The 17,000-nt window shown below is 41.4% G+C and overlaps 1 protein-coding gene across 1 annotated transcript in view; it reads right to left on the reverse strand.

Annotated features, from left to right (window-relative positions):
• Positions 1 to 1,471: 1,471 nt before the first annotated feature.
• The window catches only part of LOC111970376 (synaptophysin-like protein 1), a 61,299-nt gene continuing 45,770 nt past the window's right edge, over positions 1,472 to 17,000 (reverse strand). The window contains exons 3-6 of the mRNA XM_023997074.2: positions 10,380 to 10,498; positions 9,790 to 9,988; positions 5,257 to 5,430; positions 1,472 to 5,061 (exon numbers count right to left, since the gene is read on the reverse strand). Coding sequence (XP_023852842.1) covers positions 4,945 to 5,061; positions 5,257 to 5,430; positions 9,790 to 9,988; positions 10,380 to 10,498 — 609 coding nt within the window. The 3' untranslated portion in view covers positions 1,472 to 4,944. The remainder of the gene's footprint in view (positions 5,062 to 5,256; positions 5,431 to 9,789; positions 9,989 to 10,379; positions 10,499 to 17,000) is intronic.

The following is a 17,000-nucleotide window of genomic DNA, read 5'->3' on the forward strand; positions in this document are numbered from 1 at the left end:
GTTTCCAGTTTACACAAGAGTCAGATAAAGTTCGTTCAGGGCCATCGATGTGTCTGCTTGGGGGGGAATATATACGGCTGTGATTATGATTGAGAGAATTCCCTTGGTAGATAATGCGGCGACATTTGATTGTGTAGGAGTTCTAGATCAGGTGAACAGAATGACTTGAGTTCTGTGTGTGTTATGATGATCACACACTTCTCGTTAATCATAAGGCATACCCCCCGCCCCTCTTCTTACCGGAAAGATGTTTGTTTCTGTCGGCGCGATAGCATGAAGAAACCAGTGGTGCACCGACTCCGTTAGCGGTCCCTTGAGTTGCCATGTTTCGTGAAGCAGAGCACGTTGCAATCCCTGATGTCTCTCTGGAATGCTACCCGTGCTCGGATTTCATCAACCTTATTGTCAAGAGACTGGACATTGGCGAGTAGTATGCTAGGGAGTGGAGCGCGATGTGCCCGTCTCCGAAGCCTGACCACGAGACCGCCTCGTTTGCCCAAAGCATAGTCTACTATAGCCTACTGAAATTACAAGCGTGATTCAGAAATTAGGGATAGATGTGTTTTAAATTAGGTTCAACGCTAGTTAAGAACATTATAGTTATCACGTTGCACATTGAATTTAAGTACAAAAAGTTAAGACATGTAATTTTAATGATGCTGCTGCTATGCATGCAGATGCTTGTTAGCGAACTATCTCTGATCCAGATTTATTTTATTTTTAATAAAGGAAGATCAGTGTTTCCAATGACTCCAGTGTACATTGTGATCTTACCCAATTATGAGTAGGCATTGCCTAATTGGTTGATGTTATCTTTTTGACAAAACAAACACCATTTATTGTCTTTTTTTTTTTTTACATATGTTGTTGGGGTGGTGCTGGAGTGAATATGAAGCTGAAATGATAATTTCCCTTTAAGCCAACTCAAGTTGGACAACGTTCAAAGTTCCATCACAGAAGCCGCTCCTCTGTAGGTATAATTCTATGGGACTAATTCAGATAATGCATGTCATAACGAGATACCAAGCACTTCAAGCCAAGCCTCCATCTCTCGCCACCCACAAAATTTCAGTCACATCTCACGCACTACACTTGTCTGTCCAATGCATGTGTAACAGTATAACTTTAGTACGTCCCCTCGCCCCGACACGGGCGCGAACCAGGGACCCTCTGCACACATCAACAACWGWCRCCCACGAAGCGTCGTTACCCATCGCTCCACAAAAGCCGCGGCCCTTGCAGAGCAAGGTGCAACACTACTTCTAGGTTTCAGAGCAAGTGACGTAACTGATTGAAACGCTACTAGCGCGTACCCGCTAATTAGCCATTTCACATCCGTTACACATGCAAATAGCTTGCCCACTCCATAGAAAGCGGCTCTATCTGCACTGATTGGTTAAGTAGTTTAAAATGTTAGGCTAAATGTAAAAAAAAAAATAACATTTGAGGTTTAAAAAGGAACGATAAACAGTTAATTTCTGGTTCCAACCCATCCAGAACTTTATTTTGCTGGTCAACCTACCTCATACACTTGCACAACTTTTTTTATTTAGTTTAGATGTAGATACAAAAGGGTTTATGGTTGGGACTGAGCATGAAATTGTGCCTTCTAGTCAAATGCAGGAAACAGTACTATCCCCTTGTGCCCCCMAAAAAACATTGTTACAATTACTTTGCAGCCTTAGTTATATGAAATACAATACTACCATCTTGTGGCTACAACATTAACTGTAGTCTTAATTAACTGGTAACGTTACAGTCAAAGCAGAGTGAACAAACATCAGTACAGCAGTTGTTGCAGCTCTCGTCCTTTACTGCATTGTCAATACTGAGGATGTATAGACGTTTTTTTTTGTACAAACAAAAAACATTTTAGAAATCCCAACAGATAAAGGCCTACAAGCCTGATTTATCCTAAATAGCTAGATTATTTCTATTCAAATAAAAAATGGCACAAATAATCTAAAAGATCAGTGTCCTTTCATGACTGACTCAAGCCTTCCCTTTGTAAATCACTACAGAGGCCAAGGCTGAACAACCAGCTGTGTGGACGGCAATGTCTGCATATCCCTCAAATCCCAACACTCATAAGGAACAGGATGCCAAAATGACATTAATTACAAAATAATTAGTGCAAAGCAAAAAACACAAAAAAATAAACTAAATCAATAAGTTCCATTCACTTCCCATAGGAGCGTGAATACCGAAGGATTCATTAATTTTGGCACCTACATGTTGCCATTTGTGTTAAATGGCAGCGCCATTTACCATTCTTCAATGATAGTCTGTAGCTTGCCCAGTGGTGTGACAAAACAGAAAATACGAAATTACAACCATGAAAGTGTAACAGTATAACTTTAGACCGTCCCCTCGCCCCGACACGGGCGCGAACCAGGGACCTTCTGCAYACATCAACAACAGTCGCCCACGAAGCGTCGTTACCCATCGCTCCACAAAAGCCGCGGCCCTTGCAGAGCAAGGGGAAACCCTACTTAAGTCTCAGAGCAAGTGACGTAACTGATTGAAACGCTACTAGCGCGTACCCGCTAACTAGCTAGCCATTTCACATCCGTTACACTCACCCCCCTTTCAACCTCCTCCTTTTCCGCAGCAACCAGTGATCCGGGTCAACAGCATCAATGTAACAGTATAACTTTAGACCGTCCCCTCGCCCCGACACGGGCGCGAACCAGGGACCTTCTGCACACATCAACAACAGTCGCCCACGAAGCGTCGTTACCCATCGCTCCACAAAAGCCGCGGCCCTTGCAGAGCAAGGGGAAACCCTACTTAAGTCTCAGAGCAAGTGACGTAACTGATTGAAACGCTACTAGCGCGTACCCGCTAACTAGCTAGCCATTTCACATCCGTTACACAAGCATAAAACTTACTCAGGGAGAGAAGTTGCACAAGTTACAGATATTTTCTAAACACACAGAAGCCATGAAAGGGCTTATTGTAAATTTACCAATTAATGTAGTTTAAAAAAAATATGACATTCAAAAGTTGCCTTTTCCTGCTCAAACTAGAGCTGGGCATCAGACAAAAATCCATATCGCGATAAACTGCCTGAATTGATGAAATTATAAAATAGAACTATAATTTTATAACAAGTTTAAAAATTACCCTTTAAACTACTACTAAGCTTGTTTATGGGTCAATTGACAGCTATAACAAATCCCCCATATTAGCAAACTTATTTCATTTCAAACTTTACATTTCTCTAGTATAGGCTACTTATCGTAGTGAATGTTATCTGCAAAATGCCTGCAATAAGTGGTCGGTGTCGATCATTTTCCGGTTTATCGTCCCAGCTCTAGTTCAAACATTTTGAGAAGTCAAATACTGAGGGAACTTAGTGTTTTAATTGTTTCAATGTCACAACTTCACATAATACTTTAAAAAGTTAGGCTTCATTGAGTAAACAATACACCAACCAGCATTGCGGTGAAATATAGGCACTGACAGTTTGAATAACTAAAATATTGACAGCAGTTACTAGAAATGTGTCCTCAAATTGAATGTAGTCCATATTAGTTAGTGTTACTGCTAWAGTTGGTATAAATAACTAAGGCACTGTTCATATGTTCCTCCACAAGTAAGCATTTCACGGTTAGCCCACACCGGGTGTTTATGAAGCATGTGACAAAACAATTTTGAATCACAAAACAAAGACAAAAAAAACATACATTTCAAAGAGGAACGCATTGAACATCAGGAGCGATTGTGGGATCAAGTAGCTAACAACTGACGAGTTTAGTGCACCAAGCAGTAGGCTTTCAGAACATGACAGAAATGCAACGTCCATGTATCAATGTCTGTTTCAAAACATGTAGTAGTGGAATATTGGAATTATTGATATGACAGTAGTTAAAATTGTTTATTTTAATTTAAAAGGACCAAGTTTAGGCCTGAAAGGCAACAGAGCAGTGGATTTCAACATTACCTTCGACCTCATCTCCTTTATTAGATTAACGGTAWACGAGGGGACTGACGGTCAGACAATTTGTGTATTTCAACCACAGGAGGCTGCTGAGGGGAGGACGGCTCATAATAAATGGCCGGGAAAGGAGTAAATGGAATCAAACCATGTGTTTGTTGTGCTCAATACAGTTCCAGCCATTACTACGAGCCCGTCCTCCCTAATTAAGGTACCGCCGGCCACCTGTGATGTCAACGCAGCATTACTTAACATCCCCATATTAATCACAGTTCAGCTACAGTAGTGTGTCTGTGAGCCCTGTTGGGACATTTTGTACTTGGTCTATGCGTTTGAAAGTACCTGCTCTAGAGGAAGCGACCAAAATCAATCATTTTGAAAATCACAGATACCCAAATTCCTTTCAAAGTGTTCAACTCAAGCCATGTTCACTGTAACTGAATAGATGTTATGTACAGTTCTCAAGGCACCTTTTAGAATGTTTAAAAATAAACAGTAAAAAATAAATAAAAACAGTTGCGGTCACTCAGTTTTCAGGGTTTACACCTGTAAATTGGGGTAGTGTTGACTGCAGCTAGCAAATCATTCACATTAACTGACCAACTTCATGCAGAGTATAAAAACAACATCCAAGGGTAGCTGTGTTGGAGGTATAGAGTTGAGCAACTTAGGCTGTGTTTACACAGGCACACCAATTATTATTTTTTTATTTGGCCAAAAGGCCAATCACATCAGATCTTTTTCAGAGCTGATCTGATTGGTCAAAATACCAATTAGTGAGAATTTGTGTGTGTGTGTGTGAGAATTGGGCTGCCTGTGTAAACACAGCCCGACTACTTTCCCTGAAGCTTGAGCTTAACGCCCATCATTGAAAAGGGGTCTCTGTGGTAAGGGTGATTAAAAAACACAATTTTGCTTGAGGTTTTATTTTCCTTCTTAATAAGGTTAAATAAGAAACAGTGTGGGTCCAAAGCACCTTGGCGATTGGCATGGGCTCTATGCAATTAAGAGCTGGGGACTCCGTCCTCTTCCATGGTGGCTGGTGGGTTGTGGAAGGGAGTCTCCTTAAAGATGAACCAACAGTTACCGGTCCATAGGATGAGGTTCAGAAATCCGAAAATCTGGACGAGCAGGAAAGTGTGAAACAAAGACAAAACCACAGGATACAAACAGAAAGGAATTACAAATGCTACATTAAGTGACACTATACCTTTAGAACCGTCATTCATGCTTGACTTGTACATACCTGTAAATTACATTGAGAAATGGCTATAAATTCCTCTGAATTTTTGAAATTACTAAATCAAATTGCTCACCACAGAGGCATTGAGTTTTCCCATGGAGGGGAAGTTTCCAGGTGTGCACAGGGGCTGACAGTTCTCAACCAGGTGGTTTGGGTTGGTGGCCCACTTCACGTCAGTCAGGCCCTTCCCCCAGGCAGAGGAGGACACCAGCCACAGGAAGGCAAAAGCAGCAGTCACCAACAGGTCCTGAGAAAAACACAGGGGAGGGTTGTCACTATAGGACCATGTTGAAGAGGATGGAAGAACGCAGCTTTTAAATCATGAATCGCTTTTGAAAACTATTAGGCTCACAACTTAACCTGTCGTCTCAGCTGTTAGAGCCATACCAGGCTTAAAACATGAACCTAACCCATCAGCCAGAGACAAATGATTACATTGTTAAATCAACATTTATTTAAAATCACAAAATACTTCACATTAAAACACAAACTGAGGATGTATAAAACTCACTTATTAGGGGCCTCCCGGGTGGCGCAGTGGTCTAGGGCACTGCATCGCAGCGCTAGCTGTGCCACCAGAGTCTCTGGGTTCKCGCCCAGGCTCTGTCGCAGCCAGCCGCGACCGGGAGGTCCGTGGGGCGACGCACAATTGGCCTAGCGTCGTCCGGGTTAGGGAGGGTTTGGCCGGTAGGGATATCCTTGTCTTATGTCTTATCGCGCTCCAGCGACTCCTGTGGCGGGCCGGGCGCAGTGCGCGCTAACCGAGGSGGCCAGGTGCACGGTGTTTCCCCCAACACATTGGTGCGGCTGGCTTCCGGGTTGGAGGCGCGCTGTGTTAAGAAGCAGTGCGGCTTGGTTGGGTTGTGCTTCGGAGGATGCATGGCTTTCGACCTTCGTCTCTCCCGAGCCCGTACGGGAGTTGTAGCGATGAGACAAGATAGTAATTACTAGCGATTGGATACCACGAAAATTGGGGAGAAAAGGGGGTAAAATTTATTTAAAAAATATAAAAAATATATTAAAAAAACTCACTTATTAAAAGCCCAACTAAAAAGGTGGGTTTTTAAAAGTGATTTAAAAACCTCTTATCTGCCCCTCTTACCTGACAGAGCAAGGTGTTCCACAACTTTAGAGAACTAGCCTAGATTAAGCAAATACATGAACCAATTTTTCAGCATCTGGCTGAGAGATGGTGTCTAATTCAGAAAATGTAAATGTTGTTTTAGATATGCTTTTCTTTTCTGCAAACTGCGCAGTGTGGCTAACATTACAATCACTATATCAGCTGCACATGCTTACTCTGTACAGTACACACTAGAGGTCGACCGATTATGATTTTTCAACGCCGATACCGATACCAATTATCGGAGGACAAAAAAAGCTGATACCGATTAATCGGACGATTTATATAAATAAATAAAAATGTTATATATATATATATATCATACACACATTTTTGTAATAATGACAATTGCAACAATACTGAATGAACAATGAACACTTTCATTTTAACTTAATATAATACATAAATACACACACAGCTCTGAAGTGACAATGATACTGAAGAGTCTGCTTAGGAGACAAATACTCTCAACTGTTTGAATAAAAATAGAGTTTAAGTTACCTGTGATGAATGTTGAAAACAAAAACTGTCATTTCTATATGCAGGAAATCCTATTTTAATAATGGGCATGGTAAGAATTGATGACCAAAGTGCGAGTCATAATTCCCATGACACCTTCTAGCAAAATCTGAAAAGCGGTTCCTTCATTTATTCCATAGGATATTTTTAGATTCACTTAAACTAAGGTCTGTGTTTCGTGTAGGCTTACACCACCTTGCCAATTTTATAACTGTGTAGATATCCATAGGACAAGGTAACTCTGATCAATATTAGCAAAGATCATTTTTTTTGTAGAGTGGATTTATGAAAATATGTTGACAAACGTTACCTTATCCTAGTGAGATTTACACGGGTATCAAAACGTCGAGGCGGTTTAAGCCTGCACGAAACACAGACCTTATTTGAAGTAGATCAAGACATTCTCTATGGAAGACATGAACGGTAAAATAACGAAGGAACCCCTTTCAAGTTCAGCCGCAAGTTATTACAGGAATTATAACACGTCGACTATTTCTCTCTAAACCATATACCTTTGACTAATCCGGAATCTATCACCTCGAAAACAAAACGTTTATTCCGTTCCGTATTTTATCTAACGGGTGGCATCCATGAGTCTAAATATTCCTGTTACATTGCACAACCTTCAATGTTATGTCATAATTAGTTCGCAAAGAGCGAGGCGGCCCAAACTTGCATATACCCTGACTCTGCGTGCAATGAACGCAAGAGAAATGACACAATTTCACCTGGTTGATATTGCCTGCTAACCTGGATTTCTTTTAGCTAAATATGCATGTTTAAATATATATACTTGTGTATTGATTTTAAGAAAGGCATTTATCTTTATGGTTAAGTACACATTGGAGCAATGACAGTCATTGATTGATTGTTTTTTATAAGATAAGTTTAATGCTAGCTAGGAACTTACCTTAGCTTACTGCATTTGCTAACAGGCAGGCTCCTCGTGGAGTGCAATGTAATCAGGTGTTAGAGCATTGGACTAGTTAACTGTAAGGTTGCAAGATTGGATCCCCCGAGCTGACAAGGTTAAAAATCTGTCTTTCTGCCCCTGAACGAGGTAGAACGTTCCTAGGMCGTCATTGAAAATAAGAATGTGTTCTTAACTGACTTGCCTAGTTAAATAAAKATTAAATAAAGGTGTAAAAAAAAAAGGGAAAAAAAGTACATGTACATTTTTATTTTATTTATTATTATTATTATTTATTTATTTTAAATCGGCGCCCAAAAATACCGATTTACGATTGTTATGAAAACTTGAAATCGGCCCCGATTAATTGGTCGACCTCTAGTACACACACCATTATTAGTCTGCCAGTTGATGGGTTGCTTCTCAAAAAACAGTCTCACAATGACTGGTTGATACTGATCTGGCAGTACACAGGCTGGTAGACCAGGTTATACAAATAGTCCTCCAGTAATGCTACACTATACGGTAACTAACAAACCCCACCCTGTTTGAATAAAATCAACTATATGTAGGCTACTTTGCCTGATGCGTCAAGCGCTGCAATTAAACATTTAGACAATTTACTAAAGCAGGAGCCAGAGATCCCGAGTGGCGCAGCGGTCTAAGGTACTGAGTCTCAGTGCTAGAGGCGTCACTACAGACCCTGGTTCGATCCCAGGCTGTCTCACAAACGGCTGTGATCGGGAGTCCCATAGGGTGGCGCACAATTGGCCCAGCGCTGTCCGGGTTAAGCAGTCATTGTAAAATAAGAATTTGTTCTTAACCGACTTGCCTAGTTACATTTTTAAAAACTAACCAGAAGAAAATTTCTCCTGCTGCTGCTGGCCTTTGCAGATTCTGCCATTATGCACCTGAAGTTGCCGGTAATAGACTACAACAGCGGTCAGCAACCTTTACCATTTAGAGTGGCAAGTTATCGTACCATTTCTACTGATCTGTGTGTCAGTTATGATTTTCATATGCACATTTTTGTGGAACAGTTTCATCTCTCAAAATCAATGTCATGTGGTTAATCAAAATTATAGTGAAGCCTCTAGCACTGAGATGCAGTGCCTTAGACTGCTGCGCCACTCGGGAGCTATGCATGGCCTGTCTGCAAGGAACTTGAAACATTGTATTAACTATTAACTTGGGTCTAGCCTGAAGCTCCTGCTAACAAACTTGCAACATTGTTTAAAATATTCTGGGCCCTGCCAGTGAGCACCACAGACAGACACAGGCGTAGGCTATTTGCACAAGGGATAAGAAGTAATCAGGTAGGCCTTTATGACATTTCCACCGGATCAGAGCATGACATTTCCCCCATTTCATGCTGAGTGGTTATCGAAAGTGGGAGAGCTGGAAAGATTTTTCAAATAGGCTACGTTGAGGAACTATTCACAATGGATGTCAAAACAGACAGTTTACTTTCATTTTGAGGCGAAGAAAAAAATTACTTTGAGAAGCTCCACAGTGATGGCAAGTTAAGCCAATCAGAAATAGTATCAGATCCCCAAATGTGCATATTTATAAGCCTACATTTGCGCCCAGGCCAGGTAGCCTAGGCCTAGTTCTATTCATAATCAGGTGCGTGTCCTTACTCAAGATTGTCTTTTGTTTGGAGMGCTCCTGTCAATGAATAAATTAACTCGTAAACAGAATGAAATAAACCTAAACTTTTCCCTCACAAGTGTAACCTAGGTTGTGTGTTCTACAAACAACATGTCCACTCCTACAATGACAAAACTGTAGTAATAATAATAATATATTGAATCCATTAACAGAACCTGTAGACTAGAAATGGTAAACGTTCTACTTGTGTGCCATCCCCGAAGCCTTCGCAATGGATTAGTCCACTCAGACAGGTGTCTCGTGTGCCATAACATTTTTTTATATGTTTGCCACTGCTTGACAAAAAATGAATTAAGACAAAAAAATAYAATCTTGGTCGACCAACAGCCTATCTACCCAACAGATGACTAAAAATGGGATCAGCCCTAGTATCTTAGACTCACAAAGGTGGGTCCGCGGCCCTCGCGGTACACATGCTGGTATCCCAGGTATAGGACCAGGGTGGCGGTGCAGTACAGGAAGCCAAAGACACCGACACAGACGTAGAACTCAGCCGAGGAAGAGTAGTCTCCCTGGAGGTAAATCTCATTCGTGGCGCTCCCGTTACACGAGGGCACCTTTAAAGGGCCATAGCTAGGCAACCTAGAAGTGGGGTGGTGGGAGAGAAAAACTATTAAATTAGAATGTAATCATATTGCACAAATCCATTTCAACTATAAATGCAAAAACATTTAAGGGGCAACCATCAAAGACAAATACAATTTATCTTGGCGGGAAGAATCTTTTGGTTTGTCCATGTGTGACTGCATACATTTTACAACCAGCTTTAGAGTAAAAAGGAAACTGCTCTTTGGAATTCCCGTTTACACATCAAACCCTTGAAAAGTTTTGCATTGCTTTTCAGGGAGTGCCAGGGATAAGCTTATTTACTGTACAGACCATAGGCAGGGGTTACTGGCAATTAAAAAACAGAAGAAACAATATGACAGCATACATGTCATTAATATGCAGCTCTATGCGAGAGGTGTTTTACCTGAAAGGGTATCCGAACCCAACGTCTATGTCCTTTAGCACCGCATCCCCACATTTCACACTGATGTGGGTCGTTCCAGAGTAACCACCCGTGGTGGCGAAGGCAAAGATGGTGAACACCTGCACAAAAAGAGGTGAGTTAGCGTGCATCTCAATGGTCTTAAGTTACTTCCTCTCATCTATTTGCCTTCACATCATTCTCATTTATGGGCAGCTAAGAAAAGCTCATTCCTGGTGGGCTGACTTTTCACTAGTGTCTAGGCTTTGTTTTCAGGTCAATAAAGGAGACAAGGAAGGAAAGGTACTTTAGAATTCATAAACGGTTTCTCTCCCAAGGAACCAGAGTTATTGTGCACTCCTCTGATTATCAAAATAGTTCATTTGTTCTTTAAGATTTTAAATCAACACATAATACATGTAGCCTACATAAGACTGTATACAGCTATATTTAGCTAATCTTTATTATAGCTGATCAGAGGGCTGTTCTGAGTTGTGGTTGTGTAAATCACAACAGAAAGTGGTCCTCTCTAGGTAGAGCATGGCACGTGCCACGCCAGGATAGTGGGTTTTGACTCCCGGGATCACCCATACGTACAATGTATGCATGACTAAGCCCCTTTGGATAAAAGCATCTGCTAAATGGCATATATTATTATAATAAGAGGTGTTCCACTGGTAGGACACAGAGCTGGTTTTAAGTGGTCAAGTGTTCCTGCTGCAGCACACTTAACAGTCCTGTGTAAAAGTCATAAGGGTGGGGAGTGGTCACCCGGCAAGAAAAGCCTCATCTCCAGCAGAACGCCCCACTGGGGTCAGGTYAGACAGGAAGAGGCCCCAAGAGGCCTCAGACATGGCTCGTACCAAAAATCTTGAAACCTTGACTGGGCAGAACACTGGGGACCTCACCTCATCCACCCTGATAGTCACTTCCTCTACTCAGAGCAGGACAGTGGGGTGAGGGCAGACCCAGAGAGGGGAAGTACGGCAAACATACACTTACGCAAAGTCATAGGCTTACACTTCTCTCTCCCAGATGAAGACTTTCCCTGTGCTAGAACCTTGACTCTTTCTCTCTCATGATTACTCTTCACCACATTAACTTCCCCTCCAGCCTCTTTCCACACAGGAAACTCCTTCCCTCAGTGAGTGCTGAGAGAGCCAACTCATTAAGAYGGACTGGCTCCTAACAGCTGAGTCTGACAAACTAGCAGCACGTTTAATGGGTTCTGTTTGAGAAAGGAGAGGCGCAGGTCTAATCTTGATCTGTAATGAGGAGTTAATTGGGATGTAAGGTCATTTGAGAATCAGTGATTTTGTATAGTCTGATAGCAATGCTTGAGTAAGGTTTATTCTCCTAGGTGTAATAAAAATAAAACTTGGGAATACCACACCATCCGGAACTACAGAAAAACCTGTCTGGTGGGCTGATTCTATTTAAATAGACTGCATAGAAAGGTACCCCATTTTAAATGTAGGACTAGGATGATGTTGCAGCCCCTTAGATGTATACTGAACAAAAACAGAAAAATGCACAATTTCAAAGAATTTACTTTGTTAGACTTCATAAGGAAATAAGTCGTGAAATGAATTCATTAAGCCCCAATCTATGGATTTTACATGACTGGGAAAAGAGATCTGCATCTGCTGATCACAGACATCTTAAAACAAAATGGGCCTCAGGATCTCGTCACGGCATCTCTATGCATTCAAATTGCCATCGATAAAATGCAATTGTGTTTGTTGTCCGTAGTTTGCCTGCCCATGCCATAATCACGGGGCACTTTGTTCACAACATTGACATCAGCAAACCGCTCACCCACATGACGCCATACACGTAGACCACGTGTATGGACCACGCGGTTGGGAGGCCGGTTGGACCTACTGCCAGATTTTCTAAAACGATGTTGGAGGCGGCTTATGGTAGAGAAATTAACTTTAAATTATCTGGCAACAGCTCTGGTGGACATTCCTGCAATCAGCATGCCAACTGAACACTCCCTCAACTTGAGACATCTGTGGCATTGTTGTGTGTGACAAAACCCCACATTTTAGAGTGGCCTTTTATTGTCCCCAGCACAAATTGCACCTGTGTAATGACCTTGCTGTTTAATCATCTTCTTGATATGTCACACCTGTCAGGTGGATGGATTATCTTAGCAAAGAGAAAGGCTCACCAGAGGTAAACAAATATGAACAACATTTCAGAGAAATAAGCTTTGTGCGAATGAAACATGCCAGGGAATTTTCTTGATTTCAGATCATGAAACCAACACTTCACGTTGCACTTATATTTTTGTATATTTGAATACAAATTTGTTCCTGTGTTAGTTGCTGGTAGCAGTGTTCCAACAAATAGGAGTTACTGAACAGATCCCTCCAATGAAAACATGTGATGGGACATCAAGCATCAATAATGCCCTTTGTTCTAAAAGTAGCCTAGTCCAGTGCCCACGTCGGCTCAAGCACGTTCCCACATGATCACAATCAATCAGAATTTAMATAGCAGTTGAGAAGTGCAAAACAGACCACGAGGCCTTCTGAACAATAAATATCCAATGCAATAAACAGAGGGTCATAAAAAACAATGCCAAAACAGTTGCTGAGTGTAAAGGGGTCAAATACTGGTATTTCAGTAGCGGACTAAACTACAAAGTGAAGGAAATAGATTTTTATTTTGGGGGTAGAGCAGCTTTAAAATTGCAGACAGATTGTGGCTTCCGTCAATGTAAATTGTCTGCATCATTTCCAATCCTCCATATTTTCTTTGTACATGATTATACAGTACCAGTCAAAAGATGACGCCTACTCAATCAAGGGTTTTTATTTATACAATTTTCACACTTTGTAGAATAAATAGCGAAGACATCAAAACTATGAAAAAACACATGGAATCATGTAGTAACCAAAGTGTTAAAAAAAACAAATTATATTTAATAAATTAATATTTTTCAAATAAGCCACCCTTCGCATTGACAGCTTTGCACACTCTTGGCATTCTCTCAAACAGCTTAACCTGGAATGCTTTTCCAACAGTCTTGAAGGAGTTCCCACATATGCTGAGCACTTGTTGGCTGCTTTTCCTTCACTTTGCGGTCCAACTCATTTCAATTGGGTTGAGGTGAAAACACCAGTCTCAACGTCAACAGTGAAGAGGCGACTCCGGGATGCTGGCCTTCTAGGCAGAGTTGCAAATAAAAAGCCATATCTCAGACTGGCCAAWAAAAGACTAAAAGATGGGCAAAAGAACAGACACTGGACAGAGGCACTCTGCCTAGAAGGCCAGCATCCCGGAGTCGCCTCTTCACTGTTGACGTTGAGACTGGTGTTTTGCGGGGAATTTTTAATGAAGCTGCCAGTTGAGGACTTGTGACGTGTCGGTTTTGCAAACTAGACACTAATGTACTTGTCCTCTTGCTCAGTTGTGCACCAGGGCTTCCCACTCTTTATATTATGGTTAGAGACAGTTCGCGCTGTTCTGTGAAGGGAGTAGTACACAGCATTGTACGAGATCTTCAGTTTCTTGGCAATTTCTCAGAACAAGAATAGACTGACGAGTTTCAGAATAAAGTTTTGTTTCTGGCCATTTTGAGCCTGTAATCGAACCCACAAATGCTGATGCTCCAGATACTCAACTAGTCTAAAGGCCAGTTTTATAGCTTATTTAATCAGAACAACAGTTTTTAGCTGTGTTAACATAATTGCAAAAGGGTTTTCTAATGATCAATAGCCTTTTAAAATTATAAACTTGGATTAGCTAACAATGTGCCATTGGAACACAGGAGTGATGGTTGCTGATAATGGGCCTCTGTACTCCTATATAAAAAAAAATTAAAAGTCAGTTTCCAGCTACAATAGTCACTTAAACATTAACAATGGTTTACACTGTATTTCTGATCAATTTGTGGTATTTTTTTYTTCTTGCTTTTCTTTCAAAAACAAGGACATTTCTAAGTGACCTCAAACTTTTGAATTGTAGTGAGTGTACAGAACACACACTTTCATTCCCCCCCTAATTGGACTAAATTAAATGGACAACAGGCGTCAACATACATTTTACAGACAATATATTTTACAATAGTCACCCCTCCCATCTATATCTGAAGACCATCCAGTTTATATTTGCTATATATCTAACTGCGCTGTTTCACAAAACTTCTGAACCTATATACAGTGGGGAGAACAAGTATTTGATAACCTGCAAAATCTGCAGTGTTTCCTACTTACAAAGCATGTAGAGGTCTGTAATTTTTATCATATGTACATTTCAACTGTGAGACGGAATCTAAAACAAAAATCCAGAAAAATCCCGTTGTATGATTTTTAAGTAATTAATTTGCATTGTATTGCATGACATAAGTATTTGATCACCTACCAACCAGTAAGATTTCCGGCTCTCACAGACCTGTTAGTTTTTCTTTAAGAAGCCCTCCTGTTCTCCACTCATTACCTGTATTAACTGCACCTGTTTGAACTCGTTACCTGTATAAAAGACACCTGTCCACACACTCAAACAGACTCCAACCTCTCCACAATGGCCAAGACCAGAGAGACGTTTTATCAGGGATAAAATTGTAAGGCTGGGATGGGCTACAGGACAATAGGCAAGCAGCTTGGTGAGAAGGCAACAACTGTTGGCGCAATTATTAGAAAATGGAAGAAGTTCAAAATGACGGTCAATCACCCTCGGTCTGGGGCATCAATGATCATGAGGAAGGTGAGGGATCAGCCCAGAACTACACGGCAGGACCTGGTCAATGACCTGAAGAGTGCTGGGACCACAGTCTCAAAGAAAACCATTAGTAACACACTACGCCGTCATGGATTAAAATCCTGCAGCGCACGCAAGGTCCCCCTGCTCAAGCCAGCGAATGTCCAGGCCCATGTCCAGGCCAAGTTTGCCAATGACCATCTGGATGATCCAGAGGAGGAATAAGAGAAGGCCATGTGGTCTGATGAGACAAAAATAGAGCTTTTTGGTCTAAACTCCACCTGYCGTGTTTGGAGGAAGAAGAAGGATGAGTACAACCCCAAGAACACCATCCCAACCGTGAAGCATGAAGGTGGAAACATCATTCTTTGGGGATGCTTTTCTGCAAATGGGAACAGGACGACTGCACCGTATTGAGGGGAGGATGGATGGGGCCATGTATCGCGAGATCTTGGCCAACAACCTCCTTCCCTCAGTAAGAGCATTGAAGATGGGTCGTGGCTGGGTCTTCCAGCATGACAACGACCCGAAACACACAGCCAGGGCAACTAAGGAGTGGCTCCGTAAGAAGCATCTCAAGGTCCTGGAGTGGCCTAGCCAGTCTCCAGACCTGAATCCAATAGAAAATCTTTGGAGGGAGCTGAAAGTCCGTATTGCCCAGCGACAGCCCCGAAACCTGAAGGATCTGGAGAAGGTCTGTATGGAGGAGTGGGCCAAAATCCCTGCTGCAGTGTGTGCAAACCTGGTCAAGAACTACAGGAAACGTAATTGCAAACAAAGGTTTCTGTACCAAATATTAAGTTCTGCTTTTCTGATGYATCAAATACTTATGTCATGCAATAAAATGCAAATTAATTACTTAAAAATCACACAATGTGATTTTCTGAATTTTTGTTTGAGATTCCGTCTCACAGTTGAAGTGTACCTATGATAAAAAATTAGACCTCTACATGTTTTGGAAGTAGGAAAACCTGCAAAATCGGCAGTGTATCAAATACTTGTTCTCCCCACTGTACATACTAGATTTCGACTAGAGGCCGATTAAGTTTTCACATTTTTTTTTTTTTTACTACTTTATTTAACTAGGCAAGTCAGCTAAGAACACATTCTTATTTTCAATGACGGCCTAGGAACGGTGGGTTAACTGCCTCGTTCAGGGGCAGAATGACATTTTTACCTTGTCAGCTCGGGGGATTCAATCTTGCAACCTTACAGTTAACTAGTCCAACACGCTAACCACCTGATTACATTGCACTCCACGAGGAGCCTGCCTGTTACGCAAATGCAGTAGAAGCCAAGGTAAGTTGCTAGCTAGCATTAAACTTAYCTTATAAACAATCAATCATAATCACTAGTTAACTGCACATGGTTGATGATATTACTAGTTTATCTAGCGTGTCCTGCGTTGCATATAATCGATGCGGTGCGTATCATTGCTCCAATGTGTACCTGACCATAAACATCAATGCCTTTCTTCAAATCAATACACAGAAGTATATTTTTAAACCTGCATATTTAGCTAAAAGAAATCCAGGTTAGCAGGCAATATTAAACAGGTGAAATTGTGTCACTTCTCTTGCGTTCATTGCACGCAGAGTTAGTGTATATGCAACAGTTTGGGCCACCTAATTTGCCAGAATTTTACTTAATTATGACATAACATTGAAGGTTGTGCAATGTAACAGGAATATTTAGACTTATGGATGCCACCCGTTAGATAAAATACGGAACGGTTCCGTATTTCACTGAAAGAATAAACATCTTGTTTTCGAGATGATAGTTTCTGGATTCGACCATATTAATGACCTAAGGCTCGTATTTCTGTGTGCTATGTTATAACTAAGTCTATGATTTGATAGAGCAGTCTGACTGCGCGGTGGTAGGCAGCAGAAGGCTCGTAAGCATTCATTCAAA

Source organism: Salvelinus sp. IW2-2015, linkage group LG11, assembly GCF_002910315.2.
Source record: "Salvelinus sp. IW2-2015 linkage group LG11, ASM291031v2, whole genome shotgun sequence".
Classification (NCBI taxonomy): domain Eukaryota; kingdom Metazoa; phylum Chordata; class Actinopteri; order Salmoniformes; family Salmonidae; genus Salvelinus; species Salvelinus sp. IW2-2015.